The sequence below is a fragment of the Geotrypetes seraphini genome, chromosome 2 (genome assembly GCF_902459505.1).
Source record: "Geotrypetes seraphini chromosome 2, aGeoSer1.1, whole genome shotgun sequence".
Taxonomy (NCBI): Eukaryota; Metazoa; Chordata; class Amphibia; order Gymnophiona; family Dermophiidae; genus Geotrypetes; species Geotrypetes seraphini.
Window position 1 is genome coordinate 251350741 of NC_047085.1, and position 22839 is coordinate 251373579.

Below are 22839 nucleotides of genomic sequence, written 5' to 3' on the forward strand. Positions count from 1 at the left end.
AAGGCCTGCACCCCACCCCTAAAGGCCTGCATGTCCCCACTGAATGCCTGTGCCACCATCCCTGAAGGCCTGTTTCCCCCTTGAAGGCCTGTCCCCCCTTGAAGGCCTGCATTCTACCCCTGAAGGCCTGCCTAGCCCCCCTGAAGGCCTGTCCCCCCCCTTGAAGGCCTGTCCCCCCCCCCCCCCACGAAGGCCTGCCTGCCTGTCCCCCCTGAAAGCCTGCATGTTCCCCCTGGCCTCCCACTGGTGTTCGGCTTCCCCCCTGGCCTCCCCACACAGTTTACCTTATAGGAGCAGCCTACAGAGAAGATCAAAATGTTAGCGATCTTTGCAAACTGCTTCGGAGCTGTTTCCTCTGCTGCGGTCCCGCCCCTCTTCTGACATCAGAGGCAGGATCGTGGTGGAGGAAACAGCTCTGAAGCAGTTTGCAAAGATTGCTAGCACCGCGATCTTCTCTGCAGGCTGCTCCTATAAGCTAAATGGTGTCGGGGCCAGAGGGGAAGCCGGACGCCAGGGGGGAAGCGGACCACCAGCACTTCCCAACTGACCCTCCCCCCTCGCCCTCTAAAGCAGGTGCGGCAGCGACCGGCCAGCAAGAGCAGCACTGTTAAACTGTTATTATTATTATTACTCCTGCTTTAGGGGGCGAGGAGGGGAGGGTCAGCCGAAGTATCGGGAAACCGATTTTTTTGTGTTTTGAATTGATTCGAATCGATTCACCCGAAGTGAATCGGTGAACCGATTCGAATCGTGAATCAGGCGGCACTAGCACGCTATTCTGCGTGTTAAGGCCCTAGTGCACCTTTGTAAAAGGAGCCCTAAATTGGCACTTAATAAAATTTCTCAAATTTGTGGGCTTGACTCCAGGAGATGCCTTTAAAAAATATTTAGTTGAGATTCTGGAATATTCCCTGACCAAATCCCACCAATATATAGAAGTGACTGCTTACCTTCATCTTCAAAAATGACCCAGAAGGTGCTTAAAAATAGGGAAGCGAATTCTGAAAATCATATAGAAGCGCAAAAGGAACAATAGTGGAAGTTTCTCCGGATTTAAATAATTTGACTGACTTTCTCGAGAGTTCTCAATCCCCCTCTTTTATGAGGCTGCATTAGGATTTTTTATCACTGACAGCAGCGGTAAAAACTCATACGCTCATACCTGAACAATCAATACCTCCCTTTGTAAAGGTCTATTATCTTCCATTAAATAAGAAAAATCAGGAACAACTGAATGAAGATCAATCTTATCAGGAGAAGCCCCTTGATGTTTTCAATCTTTTGGAAACCTCTGATGAAGTACTTGCAAAACTATCAACACTTTTGGCCACAGTGGCGCTTGCTCCTGATAAAGAATGGATACTGAGGATTTTCTTCAAAAATAAATCTAAAGAATTCTTGGGACAGAAAATATTGATATTCCCTGATATCTCCAAAGATACCCAAAAAAGAAGGCGTCAATTTCTGCTGAGACCTGCAGTAACCTCAATTGGAGGAGTTTATTTTCATACAATACCCATGCAAGTGCATAATTAGTTATAAATCTTTTAAATATGTTTTTTATGACCCATCCCAGTTGACAGGTTTCTTGTCTCTAAAAAGCCTTGACAAAGAAGTTATAACAACCTCTAAAGTTTAGATTAACTCTCTACCCAGCACATGCTACATTTTTGCCTGTATTTTAGTTTCCTTATGTTTAAATCACTCAATTGAATCTTGGATTAGTTTAAATTGAGGATTTGAGATTGATTGAGTATTGTTCATTATTTTCTTTTCCTTTTAATGCAAATTTGGATTTTAATTATTTTGAAATCTATATGTATCATCAAACTTTCTGTTCAAGATGATTTACCGTAATGCTTGGAATTGTATTTCTGAAAATTTAAATAAAGAATTAGAAAAATAATAATAATTGGGTTACAATGTTTCACTAACATACTTGAAATGCAGGGATTGTGGACCTGTACTATTTGTTATTTATCTTTGCTATTTAAAGGCTGGACTTACCAAGTTCTTTATCAACAATTTGTTTACAATGCTTCACTAAGTATTCTTTAAATATTCCTGACATGCCACATCTGCAATTATTCTTAGATATCTTAGGAGTTTTGATTATTGTTTCTCTGTTATTTAGTAACTCTGTAAATAATATGCTGTGGGGAAGATTAGAGTGACTTTCTCACTTCTTTCTTCTCTCTATTTTGAAATGTGGTATCACCTGTTTGTTCTCACAAGTGTCTTTACCTTCAGTACACATGTTATGGTATCTAAACTTTTACTTGCACAGCTTATCTGTGCTTATTCTCCCAGCGAGCATCAACATTTCATATTTTTGTTGACATCAATGACAATGACTCTCACATATTACTTGTCACATGTCCCTTAAAATGATTTCCTTAAATGTCAAGGGTCTAAGCAACATGAGTAAATTTAAAAACGTTTTGTCTTATTTAAATAATAAGCAACCAGACATAATTCTTTTACAGGAGTCACATCTTAACACCTTCGAGGCTACCAAAGTGAGACTTGAATGGGCGCTGAAACCCTTCTTTTTTCCTGCAGTGGGGATTAAAAATGGTGTCCTTATTCTGATTAGACATCACAGTAGCGTCGGCAACTAATGATCTTCAAGGTAGGTGGGTTCAAAATATTTTGAATGTAAATAATTCTACAATAGCCCTAACTAACATCTACACTCCTACAAAAGACTCCCCAAAATTCTTTGAAGAAATCACCAACCAATTAGTTGCATCTAATGCCTGGCACCATATTGTAACTGGTGACTATAATATGATCATGAACCCCCTTATTGATAGACTCTCAAAAACGTCTTATAGGGCACCTAAGGCCAGGTCTACTCTTACAGATATAATGTCCCACTTGGATTTACTTGATATTTGATGAGATCTCCATCCGTCTAGTAAAGAATTCACATTTTACTCCTCACCCCACTGCTCATATTCACGCATTGATATGTATTTTATTAGTCATTCTCTCCGCCATTGTATAAAGAATGCCACCATTGAAGAAATCTTAATTTCTGATCAAGTTGCCATAACTTTAACCCTGTACAACATTGACTGTGTCTCCTAAGCAGTGGAGATTCAATTCCAATCTTTTTTTTTTATTTATAAGTTTTTCAAATTACATACCAAGTAATCACTTGTATAGAAAGTAAGTTAGTAATGATATGATCTATAACAAGTATAAATCACAATCAAACCTTTAGATAATTAATAATAAAGAAAATTCTTTCCAACTAACCCAACTCAAGTCCTCAAAAATAGATCCAAGATTACAAATTATCGAGCAAAGGAAAATTAATATAGCAAGATAAATTCCAGACAGAGCTGAGATATGAGCAGTTTATATAACTATACAGCTGTTGGTTTCTCTTTATTCAGTCGAGACAAAGCCAGAAAAGCAGTTAACTGTTGAGGTTCAAAGAAAACATATTTAACTGAACAGTGGCAAATGCATGGATATCTTAAATAGAACGTCGCCCCCCCCCCCCCCAGTGAAGTGACTCCAGGGTTCAATAGAAGAAATTCTCGAAGACACTTTTGAGTTTCTCTGGAGAGGTCAGAAAACATTTGAATTTTACATCCAAGAAACTCTTTGTTTGTTTTAAAGAAAAGTCTCAATAACCATATTTTATCAATTGCAAGGGCTACAGTCAAAATCATTGTGGAAGGTACAGCTATCTTTCTATCTGATGTTTCTAAAATTTCAGAGACATTCAGCGGTGCTTAATCCGGTATTTTAGACTGTAATTGAGCCCCATTTTTATTTGGCAAGTAATACATTTGAGTAAATGGTGGTAAAGTTTCTTCTGAGACTTGCAAAATTTCTATCAGTTATCTCCTGAGCATCTCCCTAGGAGTAACCATAGTTAATCTAGGAAAGTTAATAATTCTCAAGTTGTTATTCCAAGAGTTATTTTCAAGTGTTTCTAATTTCTTTCTGAGATTTATATTATTTTTAATTAGGGACTCTTGTACTTGTTTAACCATTAACATATCTTGATCCAATTGGTGCCAAGATATATGCTAAGATCTTGGCGACTAGACTTCAATGTGTTATACCACATCTGATTACTAAAGATCAAACTACATTTATCAATGGTAGACATTCATTTAATAATTCCCTTATATGGTTAAATATAATTGCAGCCTCCCAATCTTCTGATCAAAAACTTGCATTAATAGGATTAGTTGTTGAAAAAGCGTTTCATAGAGTGGAATGGCCTTTTATCAATGCTACCTTAGGTAAATTCAACATACCTGCTCAATTTATTGAAATGATAAGGGTCTTATATTCTTACCCCAGAACTAGAATTTACATTAATGATCACCTTTCTGATACATTTAAACCCACCAGAGGCACACTCCAAGGTTGTCCATTCTCTCTGCTACTCTTCAATTTAACGATGGAACCATTATTGATTGACATTAGAGCAAAGACGGATATCCGAGGATTCAAGCACAGAGACAGTGAAATCAAACTCTCCCCATATGTAGATGACATCATGCTTTATGCTACACCTGATTCTATCCCTGGAGTCATTAAAGTAATTGATCAATACGCGCAGGTCTCTGGATACAAGTTGAATACGACCAGGAGGAGCGCAGGAAAGGGGTGACATGATTGAGACATTTAAATACGTCACAGGTCGTGTCGAGACGGAAAACGACATATTCTTTCCCATGGGACCCTCGGTCACAAGGGGGCACCCGCTTAAACTCAGAGGAGGGAAATTTAGTGGTGACGCCAGGAAGTACTTCTTCACGGAAAGGGTGGTGGATCATTGGAACAAACTTCCGAGGCAGGTGATCAAGGCCGCCAGCGTGCTCGACTTTAAGAATAGATGAGATATCCAGTGGGATCCCTACGAGGGTCGAGCTAAGGAACTAAGTCATCAGCACTCAGACTTAATGGGGTGGGTCAGTAGAGTGGGCAGACTTGATGGGCTGTGGCCCTTTTCTGCCGTCACCTTTCTATGTTTCTATGTTTCTAAGTCCGAAATCATGCCTTTAAACTATGCTGTAGACAAACAAAACATAGAATCCTATGGTTTCATATGGAATACCTGCAAACTGAAATATTTAGGCCTTTTTATAGATCCAACATTGGAAGATACTGAACAGCTAAATATTGAATACTTATTAACACTAATAAAAGAACTAACATACAGATGGTCACCATTAAAAATCACTTGGTGGGGGCGACTAGCTACGCTTAAAATGATGATCCAACCCAAAATCAACTATGTATTAAGCATGCTACCTTTCCTTTTACACAAAAAATTTTACCATGACATTGAACAAGCATTGAGCAAATTTTTGTGGAAAAACAGTCACCCTAGGATTGCAATGCATAAACATAAAAATGATAAGATGAATGATGGAGTCAACTTTCCGGATTTCTTTAAATATCATCAGGCATTTATAATGCACCAGGGATCGATATGGATTCTTCATAAAACCATTGCTGATCCCCCCTCATGGCTCTCTCTGGAAAAAAGTATTCTGGGGACTAACACCCTCCGTCTCACCTCGTCAATAACCTCTTCTTTAAAACAATTTAATAGTATCATTCGCTCAACTAATGCTGTGCTTCAATAATTTGACTGCATAATGAAGATTAAATGGAAAGACACAACTATGATTCCATTATGGAATAATGACACCTTCAAAATTCAAAATAATACCTTGGATTGGCCTATATGGCATAGATGTGAAATATGGACTCTGCAAGACCTCCTTAATCACAATAAATGGCTGACCTTTGAAGAAGTGTACAATAATTATGTTCTACCTGCCAACCAATAATCTAGATGGCTTCAACTAAAACATTATGTTTGTGTGAAGTATACGGATCTTCAAAAACTAAAATCCATACCTGATCTTCTTTCACAAATTATTACTATCGCTCCTCTTAAAGGAGTTGCTTCTAAATGGTATGCAATATTGCGACAGACGCCTCCAGTACATATATCACAACTGATGAATGTTTGTCATACAGATTTAGAAATATCTGCTGAGTTATGGCAGGAAGTGTGGACTAGAGCACTGGCTCCCAACCCTGTCCTGGGGGACCCCCAGCCAGTCAGGTTTTCAAGATATCCCTAATGAATATGCATGAGAGAGATTTGCATACCTGTCACTTCCATTATATGCAAATCTCTCTCATGCATATTCATTAGGGATATCTTGAAAACCCGAATGGCTGGTGGTCCTCCAGGACATGGTTGAGAACTAGAGAGTTGCGCGGGGACAGAAATCCCACCCATCCCTACCTGTCCCCGTGAGGTATCCCTCCATCCTCACCTGTCCCCACCCAGCCCCGTGAGGAATCCCCTCTGTCCCCTCCCGTCCCTTTAAACTTCAGAAATAGTTATTTAATTTAATTATGCTACTGAATTAAAGGCTTTGGTAGAAACCCATTTACAAATAAGCAAAGACACTTTAATTTGGAAATATTAATTGGGAAGAATACATACTTTGTAAACGGGTTTCTACCAGAGCCTCTAATGTAAATATAAAATAGAAATACTCAGCTGATGAGGACCCCCAAGCTTTCAGCTGAGGACTTTCTCTGCAGTTGGCCGGGGGTCCCTTTTGCCAAGCTAGGCAGGCAGCAGTAGCGTCCCTGAATCACAGATGCTGGTACTTCAGAGGCTCATGGATGCTGCCAGCGACTGCTCCGCTTGGTGGAGGGGAGTTCTGGCCGCCTTTAGAGAAGGTCCTCTGCTGGCGGTGCTTGAGGATCCCCACCAGCCACAGCAAGGGTCAGCAAGTATTTCAACACTGCAGAAATAAAACCAGAAATCCATTTCCTTTTCTTTTGAACACAATACAAAGACATCTGCTATCTACATTTCCCAAAGCTAACATATTTTAGTCAATACATTCCATTTTTTACCTTTGTTGTCTGGAAACTTATTTTTCCATCAAGATGGTCCCAGTTTCTTTTTTCTGATTTCCCAACTTTTGTAAATTCTTCTGTTGCTGTCTATTGGTTCCTTCTACCATGGTCGATCATTTATCCCTTTTTCATCTTTCATGCCTGCCCACCAGCCCCATGCTCAACATTTCTCCTTCTGTTCTATCACCCCTTTCCAGCACCATGTCACATCTCTCCCTCCATTCTCTTCACCACTATGTCCAACATTCCTCCCTCTTGCATCCCTTTCAATCTGTCCCATTGTTCCCTTTCCATCACATTTCTCACTCTCATCTGTACCTCACTCCCTCCCTATGACCAAAAATTTTCCTCTTTCTTCCATTCCTCATGTATACCCAACCTTCTCTCTTTCCTGCTCACTGGCACACCCACACCCAATTCTCCCTTTCTATTCCCTCCCCCACCTCAGCATCTCTTTCCCTCCCTTCCTCTCGCCCCAGTTCATACCTTCTGTGTCCAAAAACGCATTCCCTCCCCTACTTCAGCATCTCTTTCCCTCCCTTCCTCCATCATCTCTTCCAAGTTCATGCCTTCTGTGTCCAAAAATGCACTCCCTCCCACCCCTTCATTTGAGTCCAGATACAGCAGGCGATGGAGGCAGCCTGCAGCATGCCATATGTAGCCTACCCAAATGTCTTCCCCCAAAGTCAGAGCTGACATCAGAGGGAAGGCTTTGCGTCAGTCTGGCGGCAGCTAAGATGTCAGGTGGGAGGGGGTAGATACTGGATGTAGGAGGTGAGAGGAGACAGATTGTAGATAGAAAGGGGGAGGGATCAGACACGCTGGATGAAAGGGGAAAGATAACAGGCAAGCTGGAATGCCTGGGGAGAGAGAAAAAGACAGATGATGGATGTAAAGAAAAGGAGAGGGGAGGAAGACATTGAATGGGAGGGAGGAGAGGGGGAGGATGCGGATGGAAGGGAGGAAAGAAAAAGATGGGGAAGATACTGAATATAAGGGAGAGAAAGAGAAATTAAGTAGATGCTGAGCTGAAAGGGGGAGAAAAAGATGGGAAGATGCTGGATGGAAGGGGGAAAGAGAAGGGTGGATGATGGATGGAGTGACAGAGGGTCAGAAAGGAGGAAGAGAGGAGACAGATCAGATGCTGGGCAGAAGCAGGAGCAAGAGGAGCTGATGCTGGATGGAAAGGGGAAGGGGCAGATGCTGGATGGAAAGGAGAGAGGGGCAGATGCTGGATGGAAATGGAGGAGAGAGAAGATGCTGGAGAGAAAACAGAGAGAAAGGACAAATGCTGGAAAGAAGGGAAGCAGAGAGAGAGAGGTGAAATGCTGAATGATGGGAGAGAAAGATTGTTCCTCGCTGGGTTTTTGCAGCTTTGCTCAGCAGCCCTTGGCGTCCACCGATCCCCGCTCAGCTCTGAGCCACATATCGCAGCTCGTGCAGCAGAACCAGGCCCTGGACACTGTGCCTGACCAGCGAAGTTAGCACATTTTGGGTTTGTTCCGGGAGCGGAGGATGACTCTGTCCGCCCGCTCTAGCCTGCAAGTGACACCTCCTCACGAATCAGCAACAGTCTCTTTCATGTAGGCATGGAGCTCAGCACGTAGGCACACAGAGTCTGTGTATCTACGTGCTGAGATTACTGCCTATGTGACAGAGACTGTTGCTGCTGATTCATCGGGACTTGGGAGCTCAGCTTGGCGCTGGACCCGGACCAGAAATTAGGTAGGCCTCAGGATAGGAACTCCGGGTCCATCCCCTTGGGAGTCCTGTCAGCCTCGGAAGGGTCCCCATGGGAGTCCTATGAGCTTGGGAGAGGTCCCCGCGGGATTCCCGCGATCCCCATTCCCGTCCAGATCTCTATTGGGAACCACTGGACTAGAGTATTTAAGTCTATTTGATCGGCTTCTATACTTCAATCAATATACTTTCTGCTACATCGATCCCACTGGACCCCGCAGAAATTTGCTAAATTCTCTCATGTTGTCTCCTATCTATGCTGGTCCTCGTAAGAAATCAGTGGGTACACTGCCTCATATGATATTCCAGTGTCCACACCTTAAATTGTATTGGGATGGAGTTTGGAACACCATTTCTTCTATATTGAACATTTATGAACCCTTACACCTCAAAATTATCATACTAGGACTAAAGGGCCTTAAGCACTCCCTATCTGAACATAATGCACGCTTACTCAACATCTTACTATTTTTGGCCATTAAAAACATTTTGCATTGTTGGAAGGACTTATCAAAAGTGGAATATATGATATGGTGGAACACAGTTTGTATAACTATCAAATTTGAAAGCACCATCGCGGAAAAACATAATTCTACTAATTCATTTCTCAAAATATGGAGATCTGTTCAAACTTACTGTACTTTAGACCGTTGACATATTGTATATTAGATCGCTTAATCTAAACTATAATGTGATGTTCGTTGAGAAATTCTTCCATGTTTTGCATGTGCATCGTCAAATAAAATATGTGTACTGAACTGTTATATTTGTTTGACACGAGGTACCTAGTTGTATTGTATTACCTTGTTCATGTTAATCTTCTCATATATTCCATTTGGCTTGTACAACTGGAATGTATCATGTCCTAATTAATACTTGTATACTTGGGTTGTTTTTTTTTTCTCTTTATATGTTATTATTATAAATCTAATTCAAATAAAATGTCTGGATATAAATTGTATGTAGCTAAGATGGAAGTTATGCGACTAAACTGCCCAGAAGCATTCTCTGTTGTTCAATAACTGGATCTGCAATGGTCTCCAGATAGAATAAAATATGTTGGCCTTTTTGGGGGGCACATCTATTGAAGATACTGTGGAATATAATACCTCTTACCTCATGGACTCCATCCAACAACTAACAAGTAAATGGTCACCTTTGAAACTGTCCTGGTGGGGCCACATGGAAACTATTAAGATGATGATATCGCCTGTTGTGAATTACATCTTAAGCATGCTACCAGTGTACTTGAAATCGCCAGCTTATACAAAGATTGACAGTCTCTTAACTTAATTTCTATGGAATAATAAAACTCCTCGTATAAGCTTTAAAAACTCAAGAATAACAAATCTTTTGGTGGTGTCAACTTCCCAATCTTCTTGGATTACCACACTGCTTTTGTTATGCGGTAGACTTCCAAATGGATCTCCCTCAAAAATTCTCAACCTTCTCCCAAATGGATGGTCATTGAACACTGGATGATATCTTCCCTTCCATTTGATATGATCTCCTTCTCTGTAAATATAGATTACGTGAAAACCAATGCAGTAATGTCTACCATGAGAACAGCCCTACAAGAAATCGATAAACTATTACCCCCACGCTGGAATGAGACTACTTCGATGGCAATATGGGGAAACCTAGGAATTCTCATACAAAACCCCCTAATATTTTGGTTGTCCTGGTGCAATGCTGGTCTATGGAAAATAAATCAACTTTATGTGGATTCTACATGGAAAACTTTTTCTGAAATTCTCTCATCATAACATTTTACTATCGCAACAGTTTAAATGGCTCAAACTCCATTCTTCTGTTAGCGCCCTATTGAAAAGTACTAACCTTAGAGATTACAAACCAACTGAATGTGATAGGCTATCATCTACTAAACATGAAACCACCAAATGGTACAAAATTCTAAGGAAACATAAATCTTTCCAACTGGATGGTCTTCATTCAGTTTGGGGCAAGGATACTGGCCTTTGCATGGAAGAACATGTCTGGACACACATTTGATCTGAGTCTCATAAAATCTACAGTCTTCAGCAATCATTCAATCAATATTTTTCCTAATATATAAAACTTTCTAGACACCTTTCAAATTATCTAAGATATCTAAACTATCAGACTCTGATAACGACAAATGTTGGTCATGCTGTTCTGCTACAGGAACCCTGGATCAAATGATCTTCTCATGCCCTGATGTAGCACACTACTGGTCTCAAATATGGGGTACAAAATGCAAAATCATCGAAATCTCCAAACCATTAATTCTGGCAATAATTCTATATGGATGCAATGGTCTCCAGGCCACTCTACCAGTTTCTCTGGCTCGATTAGTAAAAGCCCTTCTTTTGATCACCATCAAATCTATTCTCACTCATTGGAAAACTCCATCATCTCGATCATATTCTGCCTGGTGGAATATGACCTGCATCATTGCTGCAGTGGAAAGAAATGGGTCCTTGGCCACAGTTCAATCTATCTGTCAACCTCTCAAGGTCTACTGTGAGACTGTGAAATCTGTTTGATGCTCTTTGTTACCTAGAACAGTGAATGTCATAAATATATCACGATGGTTGCATTAACTTCTTTATTTGTTTTATTTATAGCTGAACAGTCAATTCTCTTAGTACTGTTTTCATTTTCTCTAATATTTGCTCTTCTTGCTTTATTACTGGCTTACTTTGTTTTATTGCATTATACTTATTTTTAATACATGGAAGTCTCTTCTTTAAGAATTGGAACATATGTATAGGTCTTAGATTTTTCCATCACTGATCTGGTCATTTCTGGGGGGGTTTGTTACGTTTATTGAAAATTGCAATAAAACTTTTGAACTACAAAAAAAAAACCCCATAAGGTTGCATATAGAAACCTAAAATAAAATAAATGTTTATTGAAGTAAATCCTATACTATAAAAATTACAGAGATTCTGAGTGTATGGGATTTATTGTAATTGGACTCCTATTGTTTGAATCAGTAAATTTCAAGCCATCTGCATCACATTCCATGCTCATATAATTTTTGCCCTGAACACTCCATGTCATGCTCTGATATGTTTCAGAACAAATGTTTCAATACCCATCACTTACTCTGGATGTCGGGATGGAGAATCATGAACAGTAGTGCCCAGCGCAGGGTGGTAGAGCTGGTCTCTGTGCCAGCTCCAAACAGGTCAAGGGTTGTAAAGATAAGGTTGAGTTCAGTGAAACTGGTCTCTGGGTCCCCTTTGGTCTGGAAGAAAAATGGATAGGGCAAGCAATGTTTACCTGAAAGCCGGGGTAATTATATATACAACTGCTTTCGTGCCAATTTTACCAGAACTAGAATGTCATTAAAAGAGCTGTAGAGACACGCTAACCAGTTAAAATTAACCAGATAACATATCTTCGCACGTCTTATCATTTTGAATAGATAATTTTTCAACACTCATCATGTTGTACAGTCAAAAGTTATTAATTTTGCTGACTCTGAAATTTGAAATACAATGCTCTAGCTCAGAGTTTTCAGCTCAGTCCAGCCAGTCTGGTTTTCAAGACATCCACAAAGAATATGCATGAGATACATTTTTTGCCTCCATGGTAGGCAAATCTATCCATGCGTATTCATTGTGAATTTCTTGCAAACCAGATTGGCTTAGTGTGTCCAGAGGACTGGGTTGAGAATCCCTGCTCTAGTTCAACGTTTTGCAAGTCTGTCCTGGAGTACCCCCTTGCCAGTCAGGTTTTCAGAATATCCACAATAAATATGAATGAAAGAGATTTGCATACAATGAAGGCCCAGGAAAAAATATTTCACACACACAATCATAGGAAAAAAAGACAAATGATACCAGGTAGTCTGAGCAGCCAAAGGCTAGTTTTAAAAAGTGAGGTTTCAAAAGATTTTAAAATTTAGCAAAAAGTCCTTCACAAAGTGAAGGGGAAGGTCATTCTAGAGTTTTGGAGATAAAAAATAAAATGCTGAATTAAGAGTGGACTCAGATCTACCTGTCTAGGATTTGAAAGCGTAAGGCGATGGGAATCTAGAGACTTAAGAGGACAAAAGGGGGCATAGGGAATGGCCATGGAGACGAGGAGAATGAGGTACAATGATAGTAGGCAATTAGGATCATTTTCAAAAAAGAAAACTAACCAAAAGGTGGCATAAAGGGGCAGATGACTGTTTTTCTTACCAAACCCTTCCAATTTGCTATTTTCAAAACTAATTTTTTACACAAATTTCTAAGCTATTCATCTGTATGGCGGTATATAAAAATAAAGTTGTTATTATTATTATTAAATCTAAAGTGAGCATGTTGGAAGATTGGTTTGTGTGAGAGTAGGACGGTCTTATGATCTGGACATTTTTCTGCAATAATCAAACATTTTAAAATAAGTCCAGGGCACAATTTGGACGTTTAGGGCTAGAGCTGTTTTAACAATGAATATGTGCCAAAAGGTGTCCAAACTGACCCGATGATCACTGGAGTGATGAAGGCATGATCTGCACCCATTGGTCACTGAATTTCTCTCACCTCTAAAGAAGTGAATGAAACAGTACATACCTGCTTGTATGGCAGCTTCAAAAGTTATAACCAGTCATATTAGAACAGCAAGCAGGTTCCTGGCATAGGTGTCAAATGGGGAAGGCCACAGGGGCCATGGTCTCCCCATAAATTGGTACTGCACCAGCCCCCTTCCCTCCCTCCCCTGTCAGGCTCTTCACCCGCGGAATCGGGTTTTTCAACGAGCACCCCCTTCCCTCCCAACCCTAGTCAGGCGGAAAACATTTCTTCTGCCGCTGAGTTGCAAAAAGCAGGAGTGCACTTTGGCACACATGCTTGGTGCTGAGGTGCTTCTTGATTGGGTCCCGTGAATTCTCGTCAGAATTCATGGGAGCCAATCAAGAAGCCACTCAGCACCAAGCAGGCATGACAAAGCACGCTCCTGCTCTTTGCAGCTCAGTGGCAGAAGAAACGTTTTTCCATGAGTGAAGACAGAGCCTGACAGGGGTTGGGAGGGAAGGGGGCTGGGGCAGTGCTCACTGAAAAAACAGATTCTGTGGGTGAAGAGCCTGATAGGGGAGGAAAAGGAGCTGGGTGCAGTGCCTGACAGGGGAGAGAAGGAAGGGGCTGGGTGCAGTGCCTGACGAGGTGAGGAAAGGGGGCTGGGTACAGAGCCTGAAGGGGGGAGGAAAGGGGGCTGGGTACAGAGCCTGACAGGGGGAGGGAAGGGAAATGGGCTGGGTCCAGAGCCTGACAGCAAGGGGAGGGAAGGGGAGGGGACTGAGTGCAGAGCCTGACGGAGAGGCTGAGTGCAGTTGGGAAGGCAGGGAGGACAGATGCTCAGGGGGTTAGGAAGACAGATACTGCACATACTGGGAGAGGGTTGGGAAGGACAAATGCAAGGGCTGGGGGTGGTAGGAAAGGAGAACAAGAGAGATGCTACACAGGTGGAGTACTGGGAAGGGAGAGAAAGAAATGCTACCTTTGGGGGAGGGAAAAGCAACAGAGAATTGTTGAAAATAGGTGTGTGACATGAGAGGGAAAGAGATAATGTATATGGGGAAAGGAAGAAAGAGGGAGAATTATTGGACATGATAGTGGTAGAGAGGAGGGAGGAAGAAATGTTACATTGGGAGGGAGGAGAGATGACCCAAAGAAGGGATAGATGTCAGACCACTGGAATGGGAAGGGGAGAGAGAGAGATGCCAGACCACAGAATGGAAGGAGGGGAGAGAGGGATGCCAGACCGCAGAAAGGAGAGGATAAATATGTTAGATCTGGGGAACAGGGATGGAAGGAGTGAGAGATGCCAGACCATGGGAGAGGAGAGAGATTCCAAACTATGGGAATGAGAGGAGAAAGATGCCAGACCATATGAGGGGGAAAGGGGAAGACAGAGATGTCTGACCATGGGAGAGGGATGAGATGGTGCATAGGTGTGGAGGGGAAAGAGAGACAGAGGGAGGAGATGGTGCACAGCAATGGATGCAGCAGGGAAGAGATAAAATAAAATGCTTCTTATGAATAGATTGGAGTATGGGAAAAGAAAGAGGGAGGAGATGGTACACATAGATAGATGGGAAGGGAAGGCATGGAATAGTAGATTTTGAGAAGAAAGCAGAAAAATGGAAGAAAGTTGAATGTTAAAAGTTAATGCTAAAGATGGATGTATAATTTACACACAACGTATCTCCTATAGTTTAGGAAAATTGCTTAAAACCATCTATTGATTGATATGGTTCCCATATGCTCAGAGATTTGAAGCTCTAATGGGGAGTGGTTACCCCCCCCCCTTTTTTTAGGAGCTTACCAACCAGTCATTGCATATGTTATACTGCTTCAATCAATTTCTGTAATACTATTTTTATTTCTTACATTTTATCTTCTTTATAATAAATATGCTCTTCTTATTTGCTTATATGGCCTGACATAAGTAGATACATGCCAATGATGGTAACAAACTAGTAAAGTAACCAACTTCACTTATCTTGACTGCGGTTGGGGGTTCCAAAGTGGCCCCGTTTTGTAATCTGCTTCAGGAGAACAGCTTTAAAGTGTTCTGCTCTTTATAAGTAGAAAAAAGTTGCCGATGAGTTCTTGCAACTTGGCATGTCAGATTATGAACATATTAGATAATACAATTGATCAGAGCTTACTGAAGGCTTTGTGCTTTGTAACTGAAAAAAAAATGTGGGGTAACCACTCCCCATTAGAGCTTCATATCTCAGAGCATATGGGAACCTTATCAATCAATAGCTGGTTTTAAGCAATTTTCCTAAACTATAGGAGATATGTTGTGTGTAAAAAAAGCCATATTAGCATACAACTCTTGTATGCTGTTTCACATCTCCCACATTTAAATGTATCAGTACCTTGTTCAAGAACTTGTTGATTAAAAATGGATGTATGGCCGAAAGTAAAGGAGAGAAAAACAGCAAATGGATAAGGTGGCCCTGGATACACAGTTAAGAGCATAGACAGAAGGACGTGCAGCCAGAGACTGGGAAAGATGGTTTGAAAACCAAAATCACCAGGCAACAAAGATAGGTGAAATGATTTTATTTTCAATTTAATGATTGAATTGTGTAAGATTTGAGAAATTACATCTGCTGTCTATATTTAGCACTGTTCAGGAAGAAATACATTTGTTTCTATTTTTCTGGAAGTTGTACTGTATGCAGAGTCTTGCATCTTAGGGTTTTATTTACGTATATTAGTACTTTTAATTTGTGGTCCTGTATTTGTATAGGGGTTATCTGTGTTCTGCATGTGTGACCAAGGCCAGGTGTTCTGATAGGAATGAATGTTGAGAAATATACAGTGTGCTTTGCATAGTTTAATTTTGTGGTTAACCATTATGTATTGTTAATAAGATTATATTGTATGTATATATGAAAAATGAATGGAAAAATGGTATTATAATAAGTACTATTAAGGGGGCAGGGTCTAAGGCAGAGATTAGGCGGGGTCTGGGGTGGAGCTTGCGGTCCTCCCCACAAAAAAGTGTTCCGATGCCTATGGTTCCTGTGCCTATGGTGTGCCATGAGAGATTCCAGAATTTTACGTTATTTTAAAAAATTCCCTTTATAAGAATACACTAGAATAGTTGACCTGAATTTACGCTGGAGTCAATATGGACTGCACTGGACTCCCTTTATAAACTCTATGCTGGAACTCTCCCCCAGATTAACACTCAGGCACAGAGACTTAATAAACTTAAAGGGGAAGTTAAAACTCAGAGTGAGAAAGTTGATCACTTGGACCAGCGGGTCCAAGGATTACAAACATCTCAAATATCGATAATTCAGGATAGATTGTTCTTAGCTAGGAAAGTAGAAAATTTTGAGAATTATACTAAGTTGTTGAATTTACAGATTCTGAACTTTCCTAGAATGTTGTCAATCTCTTCAAAAGATATATTTTATAGGTTCCTGAAGGAAGTATTTAAATATTCTGAGAATGGACTTCCTCCACTCCATAAAATATATCTTTTTCCAGTATCAAAGAAAAAGCAGACCTCGTCTCCATGTGCTTCATTGGAAGCTTTAAATGTTATTACAAATATTAAATATATTGTATATTTGTATTGAATATTAAATGCTATTACAAATATTCTGGAAGCTTCAGAGGATGAAGTCGTTAGTCGAGCGAATCTTCTGGTGAAATTGTATTCCATCAAGATAAAGAGGCCCTCCTAAGACTACCCATTTTATTTTTGGGTTTTTTTAAAGTAATTTGTTGGCCAAGTTCTTTTCTTAATACATAGAGGGGCATAATCGAAAGGAACGTCTAAGTCCATTTTTGTCTAAGTTGCATGTCGTCCAAAGTAAAAAACAGTCTAGGACACATTTTTGAAAAATACGTCCAAAATTGTTTTTGTTTCGAAAATCGTCTAACTATACGTCCTGTCAATCTGATCGGCCAAGTCGCTAAATCATCCATCTTTATACCACATTTTCGTCCAACTTTTCATCCAAGTCAAAAACGCTTAGAACAAGCCCTGTTGGACATGGGAGGGGTCTGAAAAGTGATGGACTGAACACCCAGACATGGCACCTAAATAGTGGGGTACCATACAGGGCTGTGATCTTCACAAAAAGGGTGCCTTGTCCTCTCCTCACTACAGCTCTCTTATAGGTCATGTTGATCCCCCCCAGACTACCTCTAGAATCCCCTAGACCCCTAGACCCTAGACCCACTCCAATAGTCCTTATGGCTGCAGGAGCCACTTATATGACAGTACAAAAGGGTTTGGGGGTGTATAGGAGAGTGCACATGTTTAAGTATCAATGCAGTGATTACAGGGGCTTATGGGCTTGGGTCCTCCTCTCCATGGGTCCCTAACCCACTCCCAAGATGGCTTAAACTGCCTCTGTGCTGGACGACTAGGCTTTCCTATGCCAGGCTGCCAGGTGATGGTCTGGAGGCTGAATTTTAAAGGTGTGATTACTATTTTTATGGGGTTGGGGGGGAGTCGGTGATCACTGGGGTAGTGTGTGGGGGGTCTGTATTATGTGTTTGCAGTGCTTATCTGATGACTTTAGGTGGGTTTTTGTGACTTAGACCATGTTTCAAATGGTCTAAGTCACAACATCCAAGTTCTGTCAATCCTGGGCTGTATAACTTTCAGTTATACATGCTGTACAACTAAGTCTAAGCCTGCCCACGTCCCGCCCAACTCCCGCCCTCGACACTCCTCCTGAAATGCCCCGTTTAGCTTTGGTCATTCAGCGGCACTATGAAGGCCTAGGTCGTTTAGAAATACGTCCAAAACCCATTTTCATTATCGGCACTTGGACGTATTTTGACAATGTTCATCCAATTGCCAACTTAGGCCGGTTTATGGATGTTTTTCTCTTTCGATTATGAGCCCCATAATATTTCATCTATTGATAAAATTAATAAATATATAAATTAAAAAAAAAAAATTAAAAAAAGAATAGTTGACCTGTATGCAAGACTCCTGTCAATGTTATGAGCATCTGTGCGTAGGGATACAACCACCCAGACAAGCATCATTCTTTGATGTGATTGGTCCTTGAAAACTTAAATTTCCCTTTATCTCATTTTCTTTCACCTTTAGAATTGTTAAAAATGTATATGAAAGATATTCTTCACTATACGCAGGTTACATAGTAACATAGTAAATGACGGCAGATAAAGACCTAAACGGTCCATCCAGTCTGCCCATTAGTTATATCAATTAAATACATGATTAATTTAACTTGTATCTTCTTTGATATTTCTGGGTCATAGATTGTAAAGTCCACCTGGTATTGTCCTAGGTTCCAAATGCTGAAGTTGCCGTCCAAGCTCACTCCAGCCTATCCAACCATCTTATTTCAAGGATATCTATCATAAAGTCTGGCCAGTAACATCCTTATGTTCCAAGTTAGTGGACTGATGCCCACTCCAGCCCAGTCCTACACCAAATCATCACATATGGGACCTCTGATTCTATTACACTCCCATTAGGCTACAATTACTACTACTTCTCACCATTTCTATAGCACAGCTAGACCTAAGCAGCGCTGTGCATTAAAACATTCAAGAGAAAGTCCTTGCTTAGTAGAGCTTACTGAGAACGGGTGCAGCACTTTCAAAGATGGAAAATGCAATTACTAGCACAAGCCTACTCAGCCAAGTCCCTGCACTATGGTGGCACTGTAGAGCTTAGATTGAAGGATCTATGCCTGATAACCTTTATTATATCCCAACTGGTACTAAGGTTATTGCCGAAGAAGGAGGTTTCGATCAAGTGGTATCTCTTGACAGTCTAAATTTATCCCAGTTCTTAGAATCATCTAAAGATTATATAGCTAAGAGAGCGACATTATTGGTGACATTCAGAACTGAATTGGAATAACAAGCCATTTTGAAACTTTATTTTGCTAATAAAACGGCACTATTTTGTGGCCAGCAATTGAATATATTTCTTGATGTCTCTAAACACCTAGTATAGGAGAAAACAATTTATACTTATGGCTCGTGTCTTAGCAGTGGGAGCTTTATTCTTTTTGAAGTTTCCTTGTAAGTGTTTAGTGACTTATGAGAACACTAAATTTCTCTTTGTTGATCCAAATCAATTGGAAAATTTTCTTCAAGATAAATCCCCTGTAAATTCCAAAGAGAAAAATGGTGAGGTTGAGGATTTGTGATGTAGCACAATATAATTAAGCCTGATTAAATGAGGATGAATTGTATTTTCCTAATTTCATTATGTGATTTCTTTCTTGGGAAAAATCAGTCCCAATAATGTGGACTGGAAGTTTTAAAATGATGGGTGACTACTTTATGTTTGAATTTTTGTATTACCTGTATTTGTTATATGATGTAATAAATCTATATTAATAAAATACTAAGCGCGCATGCGCACTCTTATCCCCTGTTCCCTGAGTCCTGATATGTCGGGATGTGGCCACAAGAGTGTGCATGCATGCTTACCACCATCTCTCTCTTGCAGCAGGCTTCAACACTTGCAATTACCTGACAAAGTTCATTTTTTAGCTCAAGACGCCGCCGCGGCTCCTCTCTCGAACCGCACCAGGCGGGGATCGAGAGAGGAGCTGCGGCGTCAGCTTTGAACTAAAAAATTAACTTTGAAAACGGGCTGGGGACCGCAGCCAGCCGCCAATCGCCTCCACGAGCGAAGTGAGGAGCCGGCCAGGGCGGTGCAAGGTCCATGCCCGACCCCGGCTCTGCCTAGCGCTGGCTGCACGGCCGAGCTGCTGCCGTTGCTGCTCCACGCAACCCCGGCCTCCCCGCCATCCCAGGAGCCCCGGCCTCCTCCTCCCGCAGATGTGTGCGCACAGACGGGCGGCTGCCCCGCAGACAGGAGGCTCCCGAAGCCGCGGTGGAAATGCACGAAGCTTCCCCAGGGGGGGGGGGGGGGAACGGCGCACGACGGCGAGAAGGGAGTGGGGCAGGCCGCAGAGGCTGTCGGTGCCTGCAGGCCACGGTGGCTTGAGGCGGATGTCCATGGAGGGCAGACAAAAAAGGCCATGGGCTGGAAGGCCATAGATCTGGGAACCGGCACTGGAGTATCTTCGGGGACCTGGTCCAGTAGTGGCCAGGTCCCGAAGATTAAAGGTAGGCCTCAGAGGGCCTGAAGAGCCCAAGGAGGTTGGGAATGGGCGCAGAAGTACAGGTGGTCCCCGATTGCTGGAAATACTATTTTTAGGGCTGCGGTGGGGAGTGACAAGGACCCTGGCAGTAGGAAGCCAGAGTCCTAAGGGTGATTTTTGAAGGCTACAGAGGCCTGGAGGGTGCAGAGAAATGTGCAAGGCTAAAGTACAGTGCAGAGCAGGCTTAATTCCCCGGATGTGCAGAGGCACAAATTTCATGGCCTCTCATTGGTAGGCTGGTTTTGCAAAGATGGGAAGAAGGAGCAGAGAGAGAGCTCGAGGTGACTGTGGTGCTGGCACGAGAGAGGAGAGAAGAAAAATAGCATGGCTGTTTGCATAGCCAATATTAAAGTACTGCAGTTAAAATATAAATTTAAAAAATAAAAGAAAGCTCTAGCTTTAGCACAGGGTTGATTTTTTAAGTAAAATAAAGTGTTTAAAAGATGCATGACCCCTGGCAAATACATCAATATCGACTTCGGCCAGGGGGCCGGTCTCAACCACATTGCCATGGACGAGAGCCTGATCACCAAGGGAAGGCCTGCCTTTGACCTGGCCACCTACGCCCGCATGAGTTATCTAGGTGACTATCAGGAAAATAGCATAGTCTAGCACAAAGTCAATCCTAAACCTGTCCAGATAAGTTATCAGGATCGCAGCTAAATATCTATGCTTTTGGCACCTCACTGTTTTATCCAGATATTCAGCGGACAGCCACTGATCAAATACTGCTACTGAATATCCAGATTATTTTCAGCTGTAGAGGCTGGCATTTTAAAAAAAATGTGCAGGCCAGAACGTGGGAAGGGAAACGGGGGTAGGGGAAAGGACATGCTCTGGCTGCTGCACAGGAAGGGGGGGGAATAAATGCTGCTGATGCATAGGGGGCAGGGAGAGAGACATACAAAGAAAGACAGACAAAGACAGCGAGAGGGAGAAAGAAAGGAAGGAAGAAGGACACAGGGGCAGGAAGAGAGACAGAAAGACAGACAGACAAAGGGGGCCAGGGAGAGAGACAGACAGACAGAAAGAAAGACAGACAGCGGGAGGGAGAGAGACAGAAAGAAAGACAGACGGACATATTCTAGCATCCGTTAGAATGGACAGGGGGAGCAAGCAAGAGGTGGTGGTGGACAGCCCAGGAAAAAGAAAGGTAGAAAGAAAGAAATAGAGAAACAGGCTAAGGAGAGAGAGAGAAAGAAATAAATATAGACATACACACACATATTATAGCACCCATTAATGTAACGGGCTATAAGACTACTTTATAAATAAAAAACTATTACTGCTATTATATTCATAGTTAGGCTCTGCATTGCTACTTCTGGAAAGGTGAAATAATGGTGGAAGAGCAGGGTTAGGGTAGGGGGTCTTACAAATATATGCTTGCCTAGTGCCTAATATAGAGTTAATCTGGCCTAGGGTTATCAGATTTTCGGGAGCGAATATCCGGACCCATGGCCCTGCTCCCAGGCCAACTCCGCCCCTCAACCTGTTTGCTCATTGGAACGGCATCTGCGCATGCGCTGGTGTGACGCGATGACTTGACGTCACCATGTTACATCTGCACATACGCAGATGCCATCCCAACGTCGCTCGTTGCTAGAAGCTTTCCAAAAACATTACATTACATTAGTGATTTCTATTCCACCATTACCTTGTGGTTCAAGGCGGATTACATAAGAGTTGGCATAAAGTTACAAGATATATAGGCGGATTACATAAGAATTGTCGTGAAATTAGGTAATACAAGTTGGGTAATTTGAAAATTTTAGATTTGATAAGGAGTAGACAATATAGTAGGTGGAGCTTGGGAAGGATCTGGTCATGTTAAATAGGTTTTATGTATTTTTTTAAGAGTAGAGTTTTTGTTTCTTTTTTGAAGGTTTTGTAATCTATGATCGAAGACAGCAGATTGGTGAGTTGTCTGTCTAGTTTTGCTGCTCTGGTGGCCATTAGGTTGTCATATAGTTTTCTTCATTTGACATTTTTTTGGTTGGCGGGTATGTGAATTGTGAGTGGGTTCTCCTGTGTCTGGTTGAGATGGATTAAGTTAGTTGGTTGTTCCAGTAGGTTGGGCTGTCTCCATTTATAGCTTTGAATAGTAGGCAATAGAATTTGAAGTGTACTCTTGCTTGTATTGGGAGCCAGTGTGAGTCGTGGTATGCCTCTTGTGATGTGGTTGCATTTTTACAGTGAATAGATGAGTCTTAGGGCTGTATTTTGTATTGTTTGTAGTTGCTTTATCATGGTCACTGGGCAGGGGAAGTATAGTATGTTGCAGTAGTCTATTAGTCCAAGGATAAGAGATTATACCAAAAGTTGGAATTGTTTCCTGTTGAATAATTTTTGAATTTGTCTTAGGGATCTCATAGTTGCAAATGATGTTTTTATTTTTTTGTTGATTTGTGGTTGCATGGTACAGCCTCCATCAATCAGTATTCCAAGAAGTTTTAGCGTGGGTTGAAAAGGGTATGAGATTGAGTTTATTTCTAGGTTTGTTAAGGTTGGGATTTTGCTGTTTTCTAGGAGGATGAAGTTTGTTTTGTCAGAGTTAAGTT

At 41.5% G+C, this 22839-nt stretch overlaps 1 protein-coding gene across 2 annotated transcripts in view; it reads right to left on the bottom strand.

Annotated features, from left to right (window-relative positions):
- LOC117353429 (cytochrome P450 2D15-like) overlaps window positions 1–22839 on the bottom strand; it is a 126711-nt gene that overhangs the window by 39374 nt on the left and 64498 nt on the right. For both annotated transcript variants that reach the window (XM_033929347.1, XM_033929348.1), the window contains exon 6: window positions 11761–11902. In XM_033929347.1, the coding sequence (XP_033785238.1) occupies window positions 11761–11902 (142 nt within the window). The remainder of the gene's footprint in view (window positions 1–11760; window positions 11903–22839) is intronic.